This window comes from Rattus norvegicus, chromosome 8, assembly GCF_021556685.1.
Source record: "Rattus norvegicus strain SHRSP/BbbUtx chromosome 8, alternate assembly SHRSP_T2T, whole genome shotgun sequence".
Classification (NCBI taxonomy): domain Eukaryota; kingdom Metazoa; phylum Chordata; class Mammalia; order Rodentia; family Muridae; genus Rattus; species Rattus norvegicus.
Window position 1 is genome coordinate 74,089,249 of NC_141541.1, and position 17,066 is coordinate 74,106,314.

At 41.0% G+C, this 17,066-nt stretch overlaps 1 protein-coding gene across 9 annotated transcripts in view; it reads right to left on the reverse strand.

Moving 5' to 3' along the window:
* Trip4 (thyroid hormone receptor interactor 4) overlaps positions 1-17,066 on the reverse strand; it is a 90,190-nt gene that overhangs the window by 26,410 nt on the left and 46,714 nt on the right. For all 9 annotated transcript variants that reach the window (XR_015626638.1, XR_015626636.1, XR_015626637.1 and 6 more), the window contains 2 exon segments: positions 8,024-8,148; positions 5,011-5,102 (listed from right to left, as the gene is read on the reverse strand). Coding sequence is in view for 6 of the 9 variants with exons in the window: in NM_001433738.1 (NP_001420667.1) it covers positions 5,011-5,102; positions 8,024-8,148 (217 nt within the window). In the remaining 3 variants the exon portion in view is untranslated.

Genomic DNA, 17,066 nt, shown 5'->3' on the forward strand with positions numbered 1-17,066 from the left:
CCCAGCAACCACATGGTGGCTCGCAACCATCTGTAAAGAGATCCGATGCCGCCTTCTGGTGTGTCTGAAGACAGCTACAGAGTACTTATATATAATAAATGAATAAATCTTAAAAAAAAAAAAAGAGTTCACCTGGATTGTGTTATAATAAACCACTGAGAAACACAGTGGACAAAACTGGAGACCCTCACAGTCAAGTGATTTATCTAAATCAAGGTGAGTCATTTCTCATGGCACATGTGTCCATTCCACAGAGGAAAAGCTCTGCATCTTCTGGGCTTGAAAGCCAGACTGACTCCGCCCAAGTTGCCATGAAGACCACAGAGACCACAGGGAACTGTTAGCTAAGAGCTCTGTCATTTTTAAATATATATGATTGCTAGACTATAGTTTATTCTTCTCCAGTTTCTGACTACATCAACAGCTAAGGTAACTGTAGCTTAACTAAGAAACAGACTTCTAGACTCAGTTTCTAGCAACTAGTTCAGATGTAAGCACACAGGTGTAATCGGTTACTTTCTCACCTAAACTCGGCTTCCATTGGTTAAATGCTTCCTATTTCTTCCACTTGCTAAACTCCACTATACGACCAACTGTAATCACAAATTCTTGTTCCTTCTGCACCACAAAAAGCTCATCTTAAAGAATGTTCATGCTGTTAAGTCATGTTGTTATCTCTTTTGTAAACTTATCAGCTACAGGAAACCCACTCAGACCCACCTCTAATGGACCAAATAGACTCCACCCAGATAAGTACATCTGCCTAAAGTTCCCACTTATTCCCTATTCCAGAGGGTGGGATTGCTCTGGGTTTCATCTAAGAAAAAGATCTTTCTCCCAAATGCACTTAATCTTATTCTCTACCTGTAACAAATATATATGTGTGTTTCAGCATCTTGTCAAGTCCAGGTGCTTACTACACCTGGGACAGCTGCAGAGAAGCAACCTCCAGATACTCAATCTCCTCTCACTGATGCTTCTATTGGACCTGTTCCTTCACCCCTATCCTCAGTTGGTTCCACAGACCCTAGACAACAAGGAAACAGCCAACTCTAAGGCTGGACAAACATCCCATACCCACTTTTCTAAGTTCCTTAGAGTCTGTCACCCCCAAACAAGCAGGAAGTAGTCAGAGATCACAACGACCCTATTCCTGCTCTGCCATCACCTCTAATTTTTCTTTTTTAATTAAACCAAAACAGGGGAATGTTAGCATTCTCCCTAAACTCCACCCCCACAGTTACCTGGCAACAGCTAGGTATGCCTGACTCTATAAAAGGGGCTGCTTGCTCCCTCCTCTCTCTCTTGTCCTCTTTTGCTCTTACCTTCTTCCCTGTTTGTCCCCTGTCTCCCATTCCCTTTCCCTTCTTTCCATGTGCTCATGGCTGGCTTCTGCCTCTCTCTCTCTCTCTCTCTCTCTCTCTCTCTCTCTCTCTCTCTCTCTCTCTTTCTCTCTCTGCCCTACCACCCTTTCAACTCCCCTCCCCATGCCCTGAATAAACTCTATTCTATACTATATCATCATGTGTCTGGTCCTTGAGGGGAGGGGGGGAAGGCACAGGCTCGCTGAGGCACTCCCTTCCCCCAGACTTCCATAGAACACATACCCCTCTCTCTTTATCCTTTTATTAACACAACAGTTGTATAACACACATAATTAACAAAAAATTAAGCCAGGGATTAGTGGTGCATGCTTTTAATCCAAGCCCTGGGGAGCAGGCAAAGAGAGACAGGTAGAGATACCTGTCAGTTCAAAGCTATAAAGAGTTCCAGACCATATAGTGTAGCCCGGTCTCAAATAAAAACAAGTAAGATTAGTCTAATATCTACTCTGAACATACAAAAAATAATGAAGTTACAGAAAAACGGATGAGATTCCAGTGTTCCATGAAACCTACTAACTCCTAGCATTGGTCTAAGTTCATTGCACACTTAAGAGCAATCCATAAGGAGAGCTGCCAGACCTTCACAATGAAGCATGTGGGAGGATTCTGTTTCTACATACTGTCATCAGCAACCTCACTACAGTAAATCCAAGCCTAGGGAAATGCATCATGCTGACCTGAAGGAAGAGTGTCCTTGAGAAAACAAGAGTTGTTAGTTAGAGTTCTAATCACAGCAACTCTCCCCATACACCTTAATACTCTATTAGGAATATAGTTTTCAATGTTATGGTTTGAATTTTAAAAATGTGCCTTATAGGCTCATGTACTTAGTCATGTGGTCCCCAACTACTGCTGGGAGGTTGTGGGGGGATGGATGGTGAATAAGGAGCACTGAAGGTTGGCCTCCGAAGGTCATGGCCCTAACTGTGGTTCTTCTTTCTCTGCCTCACGATCTGCTGTCAGACATAGCAGGACATAACTGGACATTACCTGCCATGTCTTTCCCACAGTGTCCTCTGAAACCATGATCTCAAATTAATCTTCTATCCCTTAAGCTAGCTTCTGTCAGGTATTGTAGCATAGCAAAGAGAAAGGGGACAGATGTATTTATTTTCATGTCAGAAAGGAGGAGCATGACAGTTAAACAAACTGAAGGTAGAAAGGAAGCAGAAGAATAGGACCAGAGCACTGAGATGAAAGCCTCCACGTTTCCAGGGCTTTGTCTAGGAGTAGCTTATATAGTAAGCACAGAACAAAAGACTAGGCGTCAACTATCCCACTTGAATGCATGCACCAGACAGATAAGGACCCAGAAGAGGCTGAGGAGGCAACACTGAGAAAATCACCGACTGTGCTGGGTGTGGGTGGCTGTAACAGCTGCACCTAGGAGGCTGAAGCAGTAAGATCTGATCATCTTCAGCTAGGGATGGAGTTTGAGGCCAGCCTATACTATGAGAGACCCAGTTTAAAAAAAACAGAAAACGGGGGCTGGAGAGATGGCTCAGCGGTTAAGAACACTGACTGCTCTTCCAGAGGTCCTGAGTTCAATTCCCAGCAGCCACATGGTGGCTCACAACCAACTGTAATGGGATCTGATGCCCTCTTCTGGTGTGTCTGAAGACAGTGACAGTGTACTTATATGTAATAAATAAATCTTAAAAAAACAGAAAACAAATAACATAATAGCATTTGGTGGCACATACTTGGAAATCCAGCGTATGCGACCCTATCTTGAGAAGAGGAAGAAAAGAAGAAAACAAAAGGCCAGGTATGGTGGTGACCATTTATAATCCCAGTACTTGGATTTTGGATTCCTGGATCTAATGTCCTCTTCTGCCTTCTGTGTGTGGTTGCTGTATGTGGTACACAGGCATACAGGCAGGGGAAACTCATACATATAAAATAAAAATAAAATACCCACCTCTACAAAAATAAACCTGGCTCTTATCCCCTCTTACCCCCTCCTGTTCTTTCTTCTTTGCTGCTCTGGCCCCTTTGCCCATCCCCCCCACCCCCACGTGCCCATGGCCAGCCACCGTTCCTCTCTTCTTCTACTCTTCTCTCATTAAAACCCCTCCACATGGAAAAAAAACCAAAAACCAAAAACCAAAACAAAACAAAACAACAACAACAACAAACCTAGACTTGTAATGTTGATGCAGGAAGACCACAAGTTCAAGACTACCCTGGGCTATACAGGGACACCTGTCTCAAAGATGAAACTCAAAGGCAAAAACAAACCAAAACAAAAACAAACTGATAAAAATATAAAGAAATCTAGGAAGATAAGAACTTCTGGCTAAAATCTCTAAGGGAAGAATTGAGGGGGTCGGGTAGCTAAAAACAGTAAATTAAATCAAAACAAAACCCATTCAGGATCTGGGCATAATGGCACATGACTTTAACCTCAGCTGTAGGGAGGCAGAACCAGGTAGAGCTCTATGAGTTCAAGACTAGCTGTATCTACATGGTGAGTAGAGCTACATGGGAGCTACTATATGAGCCAGAGCTACATAGGAAGATCTTGTCTTGAAAAAAAGAAAAAAAGAAAACACAAACTATTTGGGAGGCTGGGATATAGTCAGTGTTGGAGTATCTGACTAGAATGTAAGAAAAAAAATATCTGGAAAAATGAATTTACTGAGGAAAATTTAATTGAAGTACATTTTCATGCACAGTAGTAGAAGCCCTATTGTTTAAATTAACTGCTCAAAGAAAAGGAAAACAATACCGTCCGTAAGACAGTTTCTGCTCCAAGGATGGATTTGGCTGCTTCGAAGTCCTCCCAGTCTGAGCCCAACATACTCTGCATTTGAAGCATTTGCTAATGAAATTAAAGTGTTTTGGTGCCCTCTACTGTTCAAAAGTATGTTTTGAGTCTTGCCAATTTAATGTTTAGAGATTTAAAAAACTTATATATAAAACAGACTTCTCTATTGAGTTCAATGGTCTGGAAGAAATGCTTCAGAATAAGCCAAAACAGAGTATCCATGCCCATATCCAATCAAAATAGTATTTTAGGGTCTCTTCATTTAAAAAAAAAAGCAAACATATTTGTTTGCTTTGTTTTATTTTTTGAGAAACAGCCTCACTACGTAGACCAGGCTGGCCTCCAACTGACAGAGATCTGCCTGCCTCTGCCTCCAGGTATGTAACATCAGAAAAGCAAAGTTGATGAACCTTACACTTCCTTTCCTGGACTTCAATAGCAGCTTTTTTCCTCAGAAATGACTGTGTGTTGCTTCTCTATACACTGGAAGCCAAGTAATCTCTAAGTACTTCTGTTTTTTACCTACTCCTCCACTGTACATTTGTTAAAATATTCCCCTGGAGTGAGCGAGGGTGGACCCATGCCTGAAATCTCAGTGCTCAGAGGCAGAGACAAGAGGGTAATCAAGACTGCAAGGGCCACACACAAGTTCCTGCTTAGCCTGGGACACTGCAGGGTTCAACACAACACTCTCCCCTGGAAGGCAGAGAAGGTAGGACTGTGAATTTGAAGCCAGCCTGAGCTATGGCAGGACAGGGAGTGTCAGGCCTTTCTTCTCTGGTTTAAATTACTAGCACCTTACTGTCTTCAGTCTGTTATGAGAATCCAGAGCCAAGAGAAGAACTCAGCACTCACCTGCTCCTGGAATTGTTTCTGGGATAAGCAATCAATAAGGTCCACACAGCCCAGAAGACAACCTGATGGATAGTCATTTGGAAATTCTACATCTGAATAAGAAAAGAACAAAAGGACTGGATAAATTTCTTCTTTGTGATCCTGAAACTCAGGAATCTGCTTTCAATTCTGAACACATAACATTTTCCATCATCTATTTGTAGAAGCGAAGGAAAACAGGGAAGTTTTTATATGGTACAACTGCTTGTATTTTAATGAGAACCTAACAAGTGACGACCTTAGTTTATTATCCACATGCTAAACTTGGTAGCTTTTACTATAGAAAAACCCTCTGTTTACCATCAGGGTTCAAGGAATCTACAAGTTAATTCTGAACAAATTAATTTTAATATATTCACAGCTGGGACAGATAAGAGTTTGGTGGTGTGATGATTAGCTTTAACTCTAACTCAAAACAACCTACAATCATGGAGGAAGAGTCTCAGAGAGATCATCAACATCGAGTTTGCCTATGGGAATGTGCGTGGCAGAAGTGAGGTGGGGTGGGTGTGGGGTGGGGTGGGGGTGGGTGGGGTGGTTCATAAATTAATTGATGTAGGAAGCCCAAGCCCACTGCAAGCAGCTCTATTCTATAAGGAGTCCTGAGGTGTGTGAGAGAGAAATGAACTGAGGGACAGGCAGCAGAGCACTTGGTCATGTGCTCCTGACTGGATGTGACTGACAGGAGCACTTGCTTTTCAAGCTCCTGCTGCTGTGACTTCCCTGAAACGATGGACTGAAGTCTGGAATTGTGAGCTAAAGCAAACCTTCTCTCCTCTACGCTAAGTTAGGGATTTTATCACAGCCAATGAAATAAAACTGGAACAAGAGATACAGTGTTTTAGGGAAGGAAAGACAGACAGACAGACAGACAGAAAGAAAGAAAGAAAGAAAGAAAGAGAGAGGGGAAGGGGGAAGGGAGGGAGGAAGGAAGGAAAAAGAAGGAAGGAAAGAAAAAAGGAGGAAAGGAAGGAAGTTAGGAAGACAAAGGCAAAAAGACAGGCAGCTATAGATGTTGAGAAAAAACAACCATAAAAGTGTGACGAAACAAATAGAAGAATAAATGTTAGAACACAACTTTAAATGAAGCCAGTCATATCAATCAAAACAGAAACATGAGGTTTTGTTGTTGTTTTATTGAGACAGGGTTTCCCTTTAGAACTCCAAGATTTGCCTGACTCTGCCTACTGAGCCCTGGGATTAAAGGTGTTTGCTGGGCTGGAGAGGTGGCTCAGTGGTTAAGAGCACTGACTCTGACTGCTCTTCCAGAGTTCCTGAGTTCACTTCCCAGCAAACACATGGTGGCTCACAACCATCTGTAATAGGGATTAGATGCCTCTTCTGGTGTGTCTGAAGACAGCTACAGTGGACTCATATAAATAAAAGAAATCTTTAAAAAAAAAAAAAAGGTGTTTACCACCAATGCCAGCTCAGGAATGTGTTTTTAAGGAACTATGCATTTTGACTCCTAGGGATTGCATCAGCTTGATTTCCTAGAAACTTTCTAAGGTGGTTTTATAATTATCTTTTCCTTTTGACTTCACAACTTGTATGGGCCAGAGTAAGAGGAAACACAACAGTTAAAAGGTTTTTTGTAATAATAATGTATGTGTATGTACAACAGTTAAAAGGTTTTTTGTAATAATAATGTATGTGTATGTACATGTGTACATGAATGCAGGTGTCCATCTTGGCCAGAGGTGTCAGATTCACTGGAGCTGGAGTTACAGGCACTCGTGAGCTGCCCAACATGGGAACTGAAGCGGGATCCTCAACAAGAACAAGTATTCTCTCTCCAGTCCTCCAAAAATTCTTACTTGTGGGTTCCCCAGAATTTAGAGAAGCCACTTATCTCCACAAAAATTAGATAAAAAATTCCTCAAGCCACACAATAAAGATTGGTTGGTTAGCTGGGTGTGGTGGAGCACGCTTTCACTCCCAGTGCTAAGGGGCAGAAGCAAGACATCTATGCATAGTTGAGGCCTGCCTAGACTACACATAAGACCTTTTCTCAAAAAAAAAAAAAAAAAAAATTCCTCATTAAGGACAGAAGAGATGGTGCAGCAATTAAGAACACTGTCTGCTTATAACCCCGTCTGTAAAATCTTTGGTCGAAGGGTTGGGGATTTAGCTCAGTGGTAGAGCGCTTGTCTAGCAAGCGCAAGGCCCTGGGTTTGGTACCCAGCTCCAAAAAGAAGAAAAAAAAAAAGAACACTGTCTGCTTTCCCTGAGGACCTGGGTTCAGTTCCTAGCACCCATATGGTAGCTCACAACCATCTATTTGTAACTCTAGCTCTAGCAGATCCAATCCCGTCTTCTGGCTTATGGGCACTGCACATATATAGTATACATATAACAAGTAGATAAAACTTATAAATTAATGAAAACTTATAAAATTCAAAGATTAATTGGTTGATTTTTGGTTTGAGCAATACTTCTTTTTTTTCATTTCCTAATTACTAACTGAATTATTTTTTGACACAGGGTCTCACTAAATAGTAAAAGTTAGCCTGGAACTCATGAGGATCAGGTGGGCCTCAAACTCAGGGAAATCTACTGTTTTAATCTCCCAAGTGCTGGGATTAAAGGTCTATCCTACCACACTCAGCATTACATTTTTAGTGAAATTAATGCTTTTGAACAGCTGTCTGTGATTTGTTACTAAGCAGACTAAGAGGCTGAGTGTGGAGGCTCATACCTTTTACCCTATCACTGGGGAGAATGGTGTGGGGGGGTGGGAGGGACCTGCCTTGAGTTTGAGATTAGCCTCAACTATATAGTGAGTTCCAGGGCAGCTGGGCTATACGGAAAAACCCTGTCTCAATCTCAAACTAATAAACAAATGTGAGGTTTAAAAGTCTATGTAACACAAGAAAAAAAAATAAAAACAAAGGAAGAAAGAAATAGAAGATTAGCATTAAGGACTTCTGTCCACAAATCAAAACTGAAAGTCAAGTCTGTACATGGCTGTCACCTTTCCCGCGAAGAAGACGGTAGGTAGCCTGGAGTTCTGAGACTTCTTGAGTCGAAGGTCTTTTGCCTGTGGCTGCTATCCAAAGTCTTCCTCTGTGAGGAGTATACCAGGATCTGCCCTCCACCCTTAAACAAACAGAAATTCAATGGGAAAGATCTAAATTCTAGTTTCCTTGAAGATATTGTAACATACAACAAATCCTACAGCAAACATTCCAACTGGATCGAGAGACTTACTAAAGAAGAACCTCTGCGACACCCTTCCCTTAGCTGACCTGTACCCTGTCAGCCACCTTTCCTGTCATCACCATCATCAGTCATTTCTCTCTACTCCTACTGGCCACCTGATCTCTGTAACTCAGACGGGGAACTGTCATTTGTCTTGGGACTTCTATAATTTACGTTTGTAATTAAGTTGTTACATTTATTTGTAGGGAGGGCACATATGAGACATAGCATTTCTATGGAGACTAGAAGATAACTGGCAGGAGGTGGTTATGTTATCTGGGGCCAGGTGTGGTGCACACGCCATTAACCCCAGCACTTGACAGAAGCAGGTGATTATCTGTGAGTTTGAGGCCAGTCTAGGCTACATAAGTGAGTTTCAACACAGGCAGGGATATCTAATGAAACCCTAGGTCCTATATGTATGTCTGTACGTATACTCATGTATATGCTACCTATGTTCTCAGAGCCCAAAAGAAGGTGTCAGAGTCAGCAGAGGGTTCTGAGTCATATGTCATTTGTTCTGAGATCCTATCTTGGGTCATCTGGAAGTACAGAAAGGATGTTAGCCACTGATCTATCTCTATAGCCCCTCTCTTTCTGTGCATATGTTTATTATTTATTTACTGAAGTGCATATGTGTATGCACATGTGTGGAGGTCAGAGGACAGTTCTGGGGAGTTGGTGCTCTTCTACCATGTGGGCTCTGGGGATCAAACTCAGTTTGTTGGTCTTGGTAACAAGTTCCTTTATCTCCATCGCATTTTTATAGTAGGAACTAGGGCTGTGAATTTTTCAAATTCTTAGTTTTTCAATATAGGTGAATTAAAAGAGTGTCAGATACATTCTGAGTAATCAGTATGGGAATGAACAAATGTATGGTTCCCTCTAGCCAAATGCCTTGAAGACTTGCTGAAAACATGGTCTCACAGGTGTAAAAGCACTACCCATTGATTCCTAAGGGAATCATGTGATAGATGCTTCTTATCCTGTTCTTTTCAGTGAGAAAAGATGAGTAACACAGAACACAGAGGAGGAGAGAAACAAGAGCATTCTGAGGAGAGCATCCTGAGGAGAGCATCCTGAGGAGAGCATCCTGAGGAGAGCATCCTGAGGAGAGCATCCTGAGGAGAGCATCCTGAGGAGAGCATCCTGAGGAGAGCATCCTGAGGAGAGCGTGCTGTTTCATCTCCTACTTTGGAAAAAGAAGAAAGCAAATGAGAAGGGAATGAGAGGAGACACTGAGGGCTCAGCTGTCCTGGAAGAGAAGCAGGGTCATGGTCCTCAGGACATAGCACTGCACACATGGGCTGGGAAGCAACAGAGCCAAAGCACGAAAGCATGCCCTTCAGTGGGGGGAAATGGCTGATGCCCTAGGTAAATGAAGGAAGGAAATGACAGATAACAGCAAAACCTGTGTGGAGCAAACGGCTGTTTCTAAATGTTGATACATTTTCTTTCCACCAAGTAGAAATGGGGCTGAAGCCTAAGCAGTCCAGTGCATGTGCACTTTGAAAACCTGAAGTCTAGCTTTGTAATTCAGAGCAGTCTAGCTTACCCCAGTGTCTGCACTTGTCAACTGTAAAGTGCTAGCCTGGGCTACACAGCTGCTCCTTTAGAAACTAAAATCCTATTTTATATATGTGTGTGTGTATATATATATGTATATATATATATATATAGCCAGGCATATAAAATTCTAGAAGATTAAGAGGAAGAGAAAAATGAATGATAATAAGTGAAATGAAAAACCCAAACAAAAATATATAACATGACCTCATTGTGTAATCATTCACACAAGAGAACCAACAAAAACATTCCAGGCCAAGCATGGTGGCACATGCCCTTAATCCTAACACTCAGGAGGCAGAGGCAGACAGATCTCTGTGAATTCAAGTTTAAACCCAGCCTGGTCTACATAGTAGTGAGTTCCAGACAAACTGTGTGTCAAAGAAGGAGGAAAAGGAGGAGGGGAAAGATAAGGAGGAGGAGGAAAAAGAGGAGGAGGGGGAACAAACAAGCAAACAAACATTCCAAAGTACTAACAGAAACTTACAGCTAATAACTGTTTCTAGAGAGTGAGAGTATATATGATCTTTTTCTAGCTATTGTTTTACATTTTACAATCTTTTATTTCCATGTATACAAGTGAAAAAAAGGAGAATTTAAACTAGGAATTAAGGGGCTGGAGAGATGACTCAGTGGTATAGAGCACTGACTGCTCTTCCAGAGGTCCTGAGTTCCATTCCCAGCAACCACATGGTGGCTCACAGTCATCTCTAATGGGATCCAATGTCCTCTTCCGGTGTGTCTCAAGATGTGTAGGCACTTAAATAAAATAAATAAATAAACCTTTAAAAGTAAGAACAAAACAAGAATTAAGAAACACAATCAACTCTGGACTGGAATGCCATGGTACATGCCCATAATGCTGGCTCAAGAAGCCGAAGGAGGATGCTGGAAGTCTGAGGTTAGTCTGAGCTACCTCCTCAAAGACTGGCTGGGCTAGGAGTGTACTCAGTGGTACAGTGCTTATCTAGCACAGACAAGCTCTTAAATTGATACCTTGCACCGGAAAACAACAACAATAACAACAGCAACAACTAAAAACCAACATCAACAGATGATCCTGGGATGTGGGACGATAGTAGACGACTTCCAGTGGAAGTAAACCTCTGCGTTACCAAACAAAACTTCACATTATAAAACAGATCAAAGCATGAAGATTGCTGAACAATATATTAAAAATAAACAAACATATAAAAATATATAAAAATAAACAATATATAAAAAATAAAGTTTTTCCAAAAGACTTTCTTCCAAATTGAAAAACACTGGTATTCTAGCTTTACAAGGTCTTTTCCCTCTTTCTCTTCTGCAGTACTAAGGGTCATTCCAGGGCCTTCTGGACATTGGGCAAGCATCCTACCACTGAGCTATACCCCAACCCTTGATTTTAGTATTCATTCTGAGGTGGAATCTCTCTTAGTTTCCCTCCTCAAATTCATCATTCCTTGTCAGATTCCTAAGCAGTGGAGATTAGACGTATGAGTCACCATACTTTCATTTGGTGTTTTCTTTTTAAGCTATTCAGCCAAAAAAATTTAGGATTTTGTTGGTTGACCTTTTAAAAAACAATGAAAGGTAGATAGGGGCACTGGAGCTGCAGGTCCCCTGCGCCCCAGACACCGCCAGAACCTGAAGGGACAGGATCAACAGTTCTCTGCACCCAAATCCCATGGGAGGGAGAGCTAAACCTTCAGAGAGGCAGACACGCCTGGGAAGCCAGAAGAGACTACACTCTGCCCACATTTCTGACTTCAGAGGAAAACACCAAATGCCATCTGGGACCCTGGTGCATGGATTGCTCCCGGAAAGGGCGGCGCAGGTCCTCCTGATTGCTGCCCTCTCGGAGAGCTCATAAGCAACACCCCACGAGCAAACCTGAGCCTCAGGACCACAGGTAAGACCAACTTTTCTGCTCCAAGTGACCTGCCTGGTGAACTCAGGACACAGGCCCATAGGAACAGCTGAAGACCCGTAGATAGGAAAAACTACACGCCCGAAAGCAGAACACTCTGTTCCCATAACTGGCTGAAAGAAAACAGGAAAACAGGTCTACAGCACACCTGACACACAGGCCTATAGGACAGTCTAGCCACTGTCAGAAATAGCAGAACAAAGAAACACCAGAGATAATCTGATGGCAAGAGGCAAGCTCAGGAACCCAAGCAACAGAAACCAAGACTACATGGCATCATCGGAGCCCAATTCTCCCACCAAAGCACACACTGATTATCCAAACACACCAGAAAAGCAAAACCTAGATTTAAAATCATATTTGATCATGATGCTGGAGGACTTCAAGAAAGACATGAAGAACTCCCTTAGAGAAATGCAGGAAAACATAAATAAACAAGTAGAAGACTATAGAGAGGAATCACAAAAATCCCTGAAAGAATTCCAGGAAAACACAACCAAACAGTTGAAGGAAATAAAAATGGAAATAGAAGCAATGAAGAAAGAACATAGGGAAACAACCCTGGATATAGAAAACCAAAGGAAGAGACAAGGAGCCATAGATACAAGCATCACCAACAGAATACAAGAGATAGAAGAGAGAATCTCAGGAGCAGAAGATTCCATAGAAATCATCGACACAACTGTCAAAGAAAATGTAAAACAGAAAAAGCTACTGGTCCAAAACATACAGGAAATCCAGGACTCAATGAGAAAATCAAACCTAAGGATAATAGGTATAGAAGAGAGCGAAGACTCCCAGCTCAAAGGACCAGTAAATATCTTCAACAAAATCATAGAAGAAAACTTCCCTAACCTAAAGAAAGAGATGCCCATAAGCATACAAGAAGCCTACAGAACTCCAAGTAGATTGGACTAGAAAAGAAACTCCTCCCGTCACATAATAGTCAAAACACCAAATGCACAAAATAAAGAAAGAATATTAAAAGCAGTAAGGGAAAAAGGTCAAGTAACATATAAAGGCAGACCTATCAGAATCACACCAGACTTCTCGCCAGATACTATGAAAGCCAGAAGATCCTGGACAGATGTCATACAGACCCTAAGAGAACACAAATGCCAGCCCAGGTTACTGTATCCTGCAAAACTCTCAATTAACATAGATGGAGAAACCAAGATATTCCATGACAAAACCAAATTTACACAATATCTTTCTACAAATCCAGCGCTACAAAGGATAATAAATGGTAAAGCCCAACATAAGGAGGCAAGCTACAACCTAGAAAAAGCAAGAAACTAATTGTCTTGGCAACAAAACAAAGAGAAGAAAAGCACACAAACATAACCTCACATCCAAATATGAATATAACAGGAAGCAATAATCACTATTCCTTAATATCTCTCAACATCAATGGTCTCAACTCCCCAATAAAAAGACATAGATTAACAAACTGGATATGCAATGAGGACCCTGCATTCTGCTGCCTACAGAAAACACACCTCAGAGACAAAGACAGACACTACCTCAGAGTGAAAGGCTGGAAAACAACTTTCCAAGCAAATGGTCGGAAAAAGCAAGCTGGAGTAGCCATTCTAATATCGAATAAAATCGATTTTCAACTAAAAGTCATCAAAAAAGATAAGGAAGGACACTTCATATTCATCAAAGGAAAAATCCACCAAGATGAACTCTCAATCCTAAATATCTATGCTCCAAATACAAGGGCACCTACATACATAAAAGAAACTTTACTAAAACTCAAAATACACATTGCACCTCACACAATAATAGTATGAGGTTTCAACACCCCACTCTCATCAATGGACAGGTCATGGAAACAGAAATTAAACAAAGACCTAGACAGACTAACAGAAGTCATGAACCAAATGGACTTAACAGATATTTATAGAACATTCTATCCTAAAGCAAAAGGATATACATTCTTCTCAGCACCTCATGGTACTTTCTCCAAAATTGACCATATAATTGGTCAAAAAACAGGCCTCAACAGATACAGAAAAATAGAAATAATCCCATGCGTCCTATCAGACCACCACGGGCTAAAGCTGGTCTTCAATAACAATAAGGGAAGAACGCCCACATATACATGGAAGTTTAACAATGTTCTACTCAACGATAACCTGGTCAAGGAACAAATAAAGAAAGAAATTAAAGACTTCTTAGAATTTAATGAAAATGAAGGTACAACATACCCAAACTTATGGGACACAATGAAAGCTGTGCTAAGAGGAAAACTCATAGCTCTGAGTGCCTGCAGAAAGAAACAGGAGAGCATATGTCACCAGTTTGACAACACACCTAAAAGCTCTAGAACAAAAAGAAATACACCCAGGAGGAGTAGAAGGCATGAAATAATCAAACTCAGAGCTGAAATCAACCAAGTAGAAACAAAAAGGACCATAGAAAGAATCAACAGAACCAAGAATTGACTCTTTGAGAAAATCAACAAGATAGAGATAAACCCTTAGCCAGACTAACGAGAGGACACAGAGAGTGTGTCCAAATTAATAAAATCAGAAATGAAAAGGGAGACATAACTACAGAATCAGAGGAAATTCAAAAAATCATCAGATCCTACTACAAAAGCCTATATTCAACGAAACTTGAAAATCTGCAGGAAATGGACAATATCCTAGACAGATACCAGGTACCGAAGTTAAATCAGGAACAGATAAACCAGTTAAACAACCCCATAACTCCTAACGAAATAGAAGCAGTCATTAAAGGTCTCCCAACAAAAAGAAACCAGGTCCAGACGGGTTTAGTGCAGAATTCTATCAGACCTTCATAGAAGACCTCATACCAATATTATCCAAACTATTCCACAAAATTGAAACAGATGGATCACTACCGAATTCCTTCTATGAAGCCACAATTACTCTTATACCTAAACCACACAAAGACCCAACAAAGAAAGAGAACTTCAGACCAATTTCCCTTACGAATATCGACGCAAAAATACTCAATAAAATTCTGACAAACCGAATCCAAGAGCACATCAAAACAGTCATCCACCATGATCAAGTAGGCTTCATTCCAGGCATGCAGGGATGGTTTAATATACGGAAAACCACCAATGTGATCCATTATATAAACAAACTGAAAGAACAAAACCACATGATCATTTCATTAGATGCTGAGAAAGCATATGACAAAATTCAATACTCCTTTATGATAAAAGTCCTGGAAAGATTAGGAATTCAAGGCCAATACCTAAACATAGTAAAAGCCATATACAGCAAACCAGTCGCTAACATTAAACTAAATGGAGAGAAACTTGAAGCAATCCCACTAAAATCAGGGACTAGACAAGGCTGCCCACTCTCTCCCTACTTATTCAATATAGTTCTTGAAGTTCTAGCCAGAGCAATCAGACAACAAAAGGAGATCAAGGGGATACAGATTGGAAAAGAAGAAGTCAAAATATTACTATTTGCAGATTCCAAAAGTTCCACCAGAGAACTACTAAACCTGATAAACAACTTCAGCAAAGTGGCTGGGTATAAAATTAACTCAAATAAATAAGTAGCCTTCCTCTACACAAAAGAGAAACAAGCCGAAAAAGAAATTAGGGAAACGACACCCTTCATAATAGTCCCAAATAATATAAAGTACCTTGGTGTGACTTTAACCAAGCAAGTAAAAGATCTGTACAATAAGAACTTCAAGACTCTGAAGAAAGAAATTGAAGAAGATCTCAGAAGATGGAAAGATCTCCCATGCTCATGGATTGGCAGGATTAATATAGTCAAAATGGCCATTTTACCAAAAGCGATCTACAGATTCAATGCAATCCCCATCAAAATACCAATCCACTTCTTCAAAGAGTTAGACAGAACAATTTGCAAATTCATCTGGAATAACAAAAAACCCAGGATAGCTAAAACTATCCTCAACAATAAAAGGACTTCAGGGGGAATCACTATCCCTGAACTCAAGCAGTATTACAGAGCAGTAGTGATAAAAACTGCATGGTTTTGGTACAGAGACAGACAGATAGACCAATGGAACAGAATTGAAGACCCAGAAATGAACCCACACACCTATGGGCATTTGATTTTTGACAAAGGAGCCAAAACCATCCAATGGAAAAAAGATAGCATTTTCAACAAATGGTGCTGGTTCAACTGGAGGTCAACATGTAGAAGAATGCAGATCGATCCATGCTTATCACCCTGTACAAAGCTTAAGTCCAAGTGGATCAAGGACCTCCAATGAAACCAGATACACTCAAACTAATAGAAGAAAAAGTGGGGAAGCATCTCGAACACATGGGCACTGGAGAAAATTTCCTGAACAAAACACCAATGGCTTATGCTCTAAGATCAAGAATCAACAAATGGGATCTCATAAAACTACAAAGCTTCTGTAAGGCAAAGGATACTGTGGTTAGGACAAAACTGCAACCAACAGATTGGGAAAAGATCTTTACCAATCCTACAACAGACAGAGAGGCCTTATATCCAAAATATACAAAGAACTCAAGAAGTTAGACAGCAGGGAGACAAATAACCCTATTAAAAAACGGGGTTCAGAGCTAAACAAAGAATTCACAGCTGAGGAATGCCGAATGGCTGACAAACACCTGAAGAAATGTTCAACATCTTTAGTCATAAGGGAAATGCAAATCAAAACACCCTGAGATTTCACCTCACACCAGTGAGAATGGCTAAGATCAAAAACTCAGGTGACAGCAAATGCTGGAGAGGATGTGGAGAAAGAGGAACACTCCTCCATTGTTGGTGGGACTGCAGACTGGTACAACCATTCTGGAAATCAGTCTGGAGGTTCCTCAGAAAATTGGACATTGAACTACCTGAGGACCCAGCTATACCTACCTCTCTTGGGCATATACCCAAAAGATGCCCCAACATATAAAAAAGACACATGCTCCACTATGTTCATAGCAGCCTTATTTATAATAGCCAGAAGCTGGAAAGAACCCAGATGCCCTTCAACAGAGGAATGGATACAGAAAATGTGGTACATCTACACAATGGAATATTACTCAGCTATCAAAAACAATAACTTTATGAAATTCATAGGCAAATGGAGGGAACTGGAAAATATCATCCTGAGTGAGGTGACCCAATCACAGAAAAACACACATGGTATGTACTCATTGATAAGTGGATATTAGCCCAAGTGCTTGAATTATCCTAGATGCACAGAACACATGAAACTCAAGACAGATGATCAAAATGTAAATGTTTCACTCCTTCTTTAAAAGGGGAACAAGAATACCCTTGGCAGGGAATAGGGAGGCAAAGATTAAAACAGAGGCAGAAGGAACACCCATTCAGAGCCTGCCCCCACA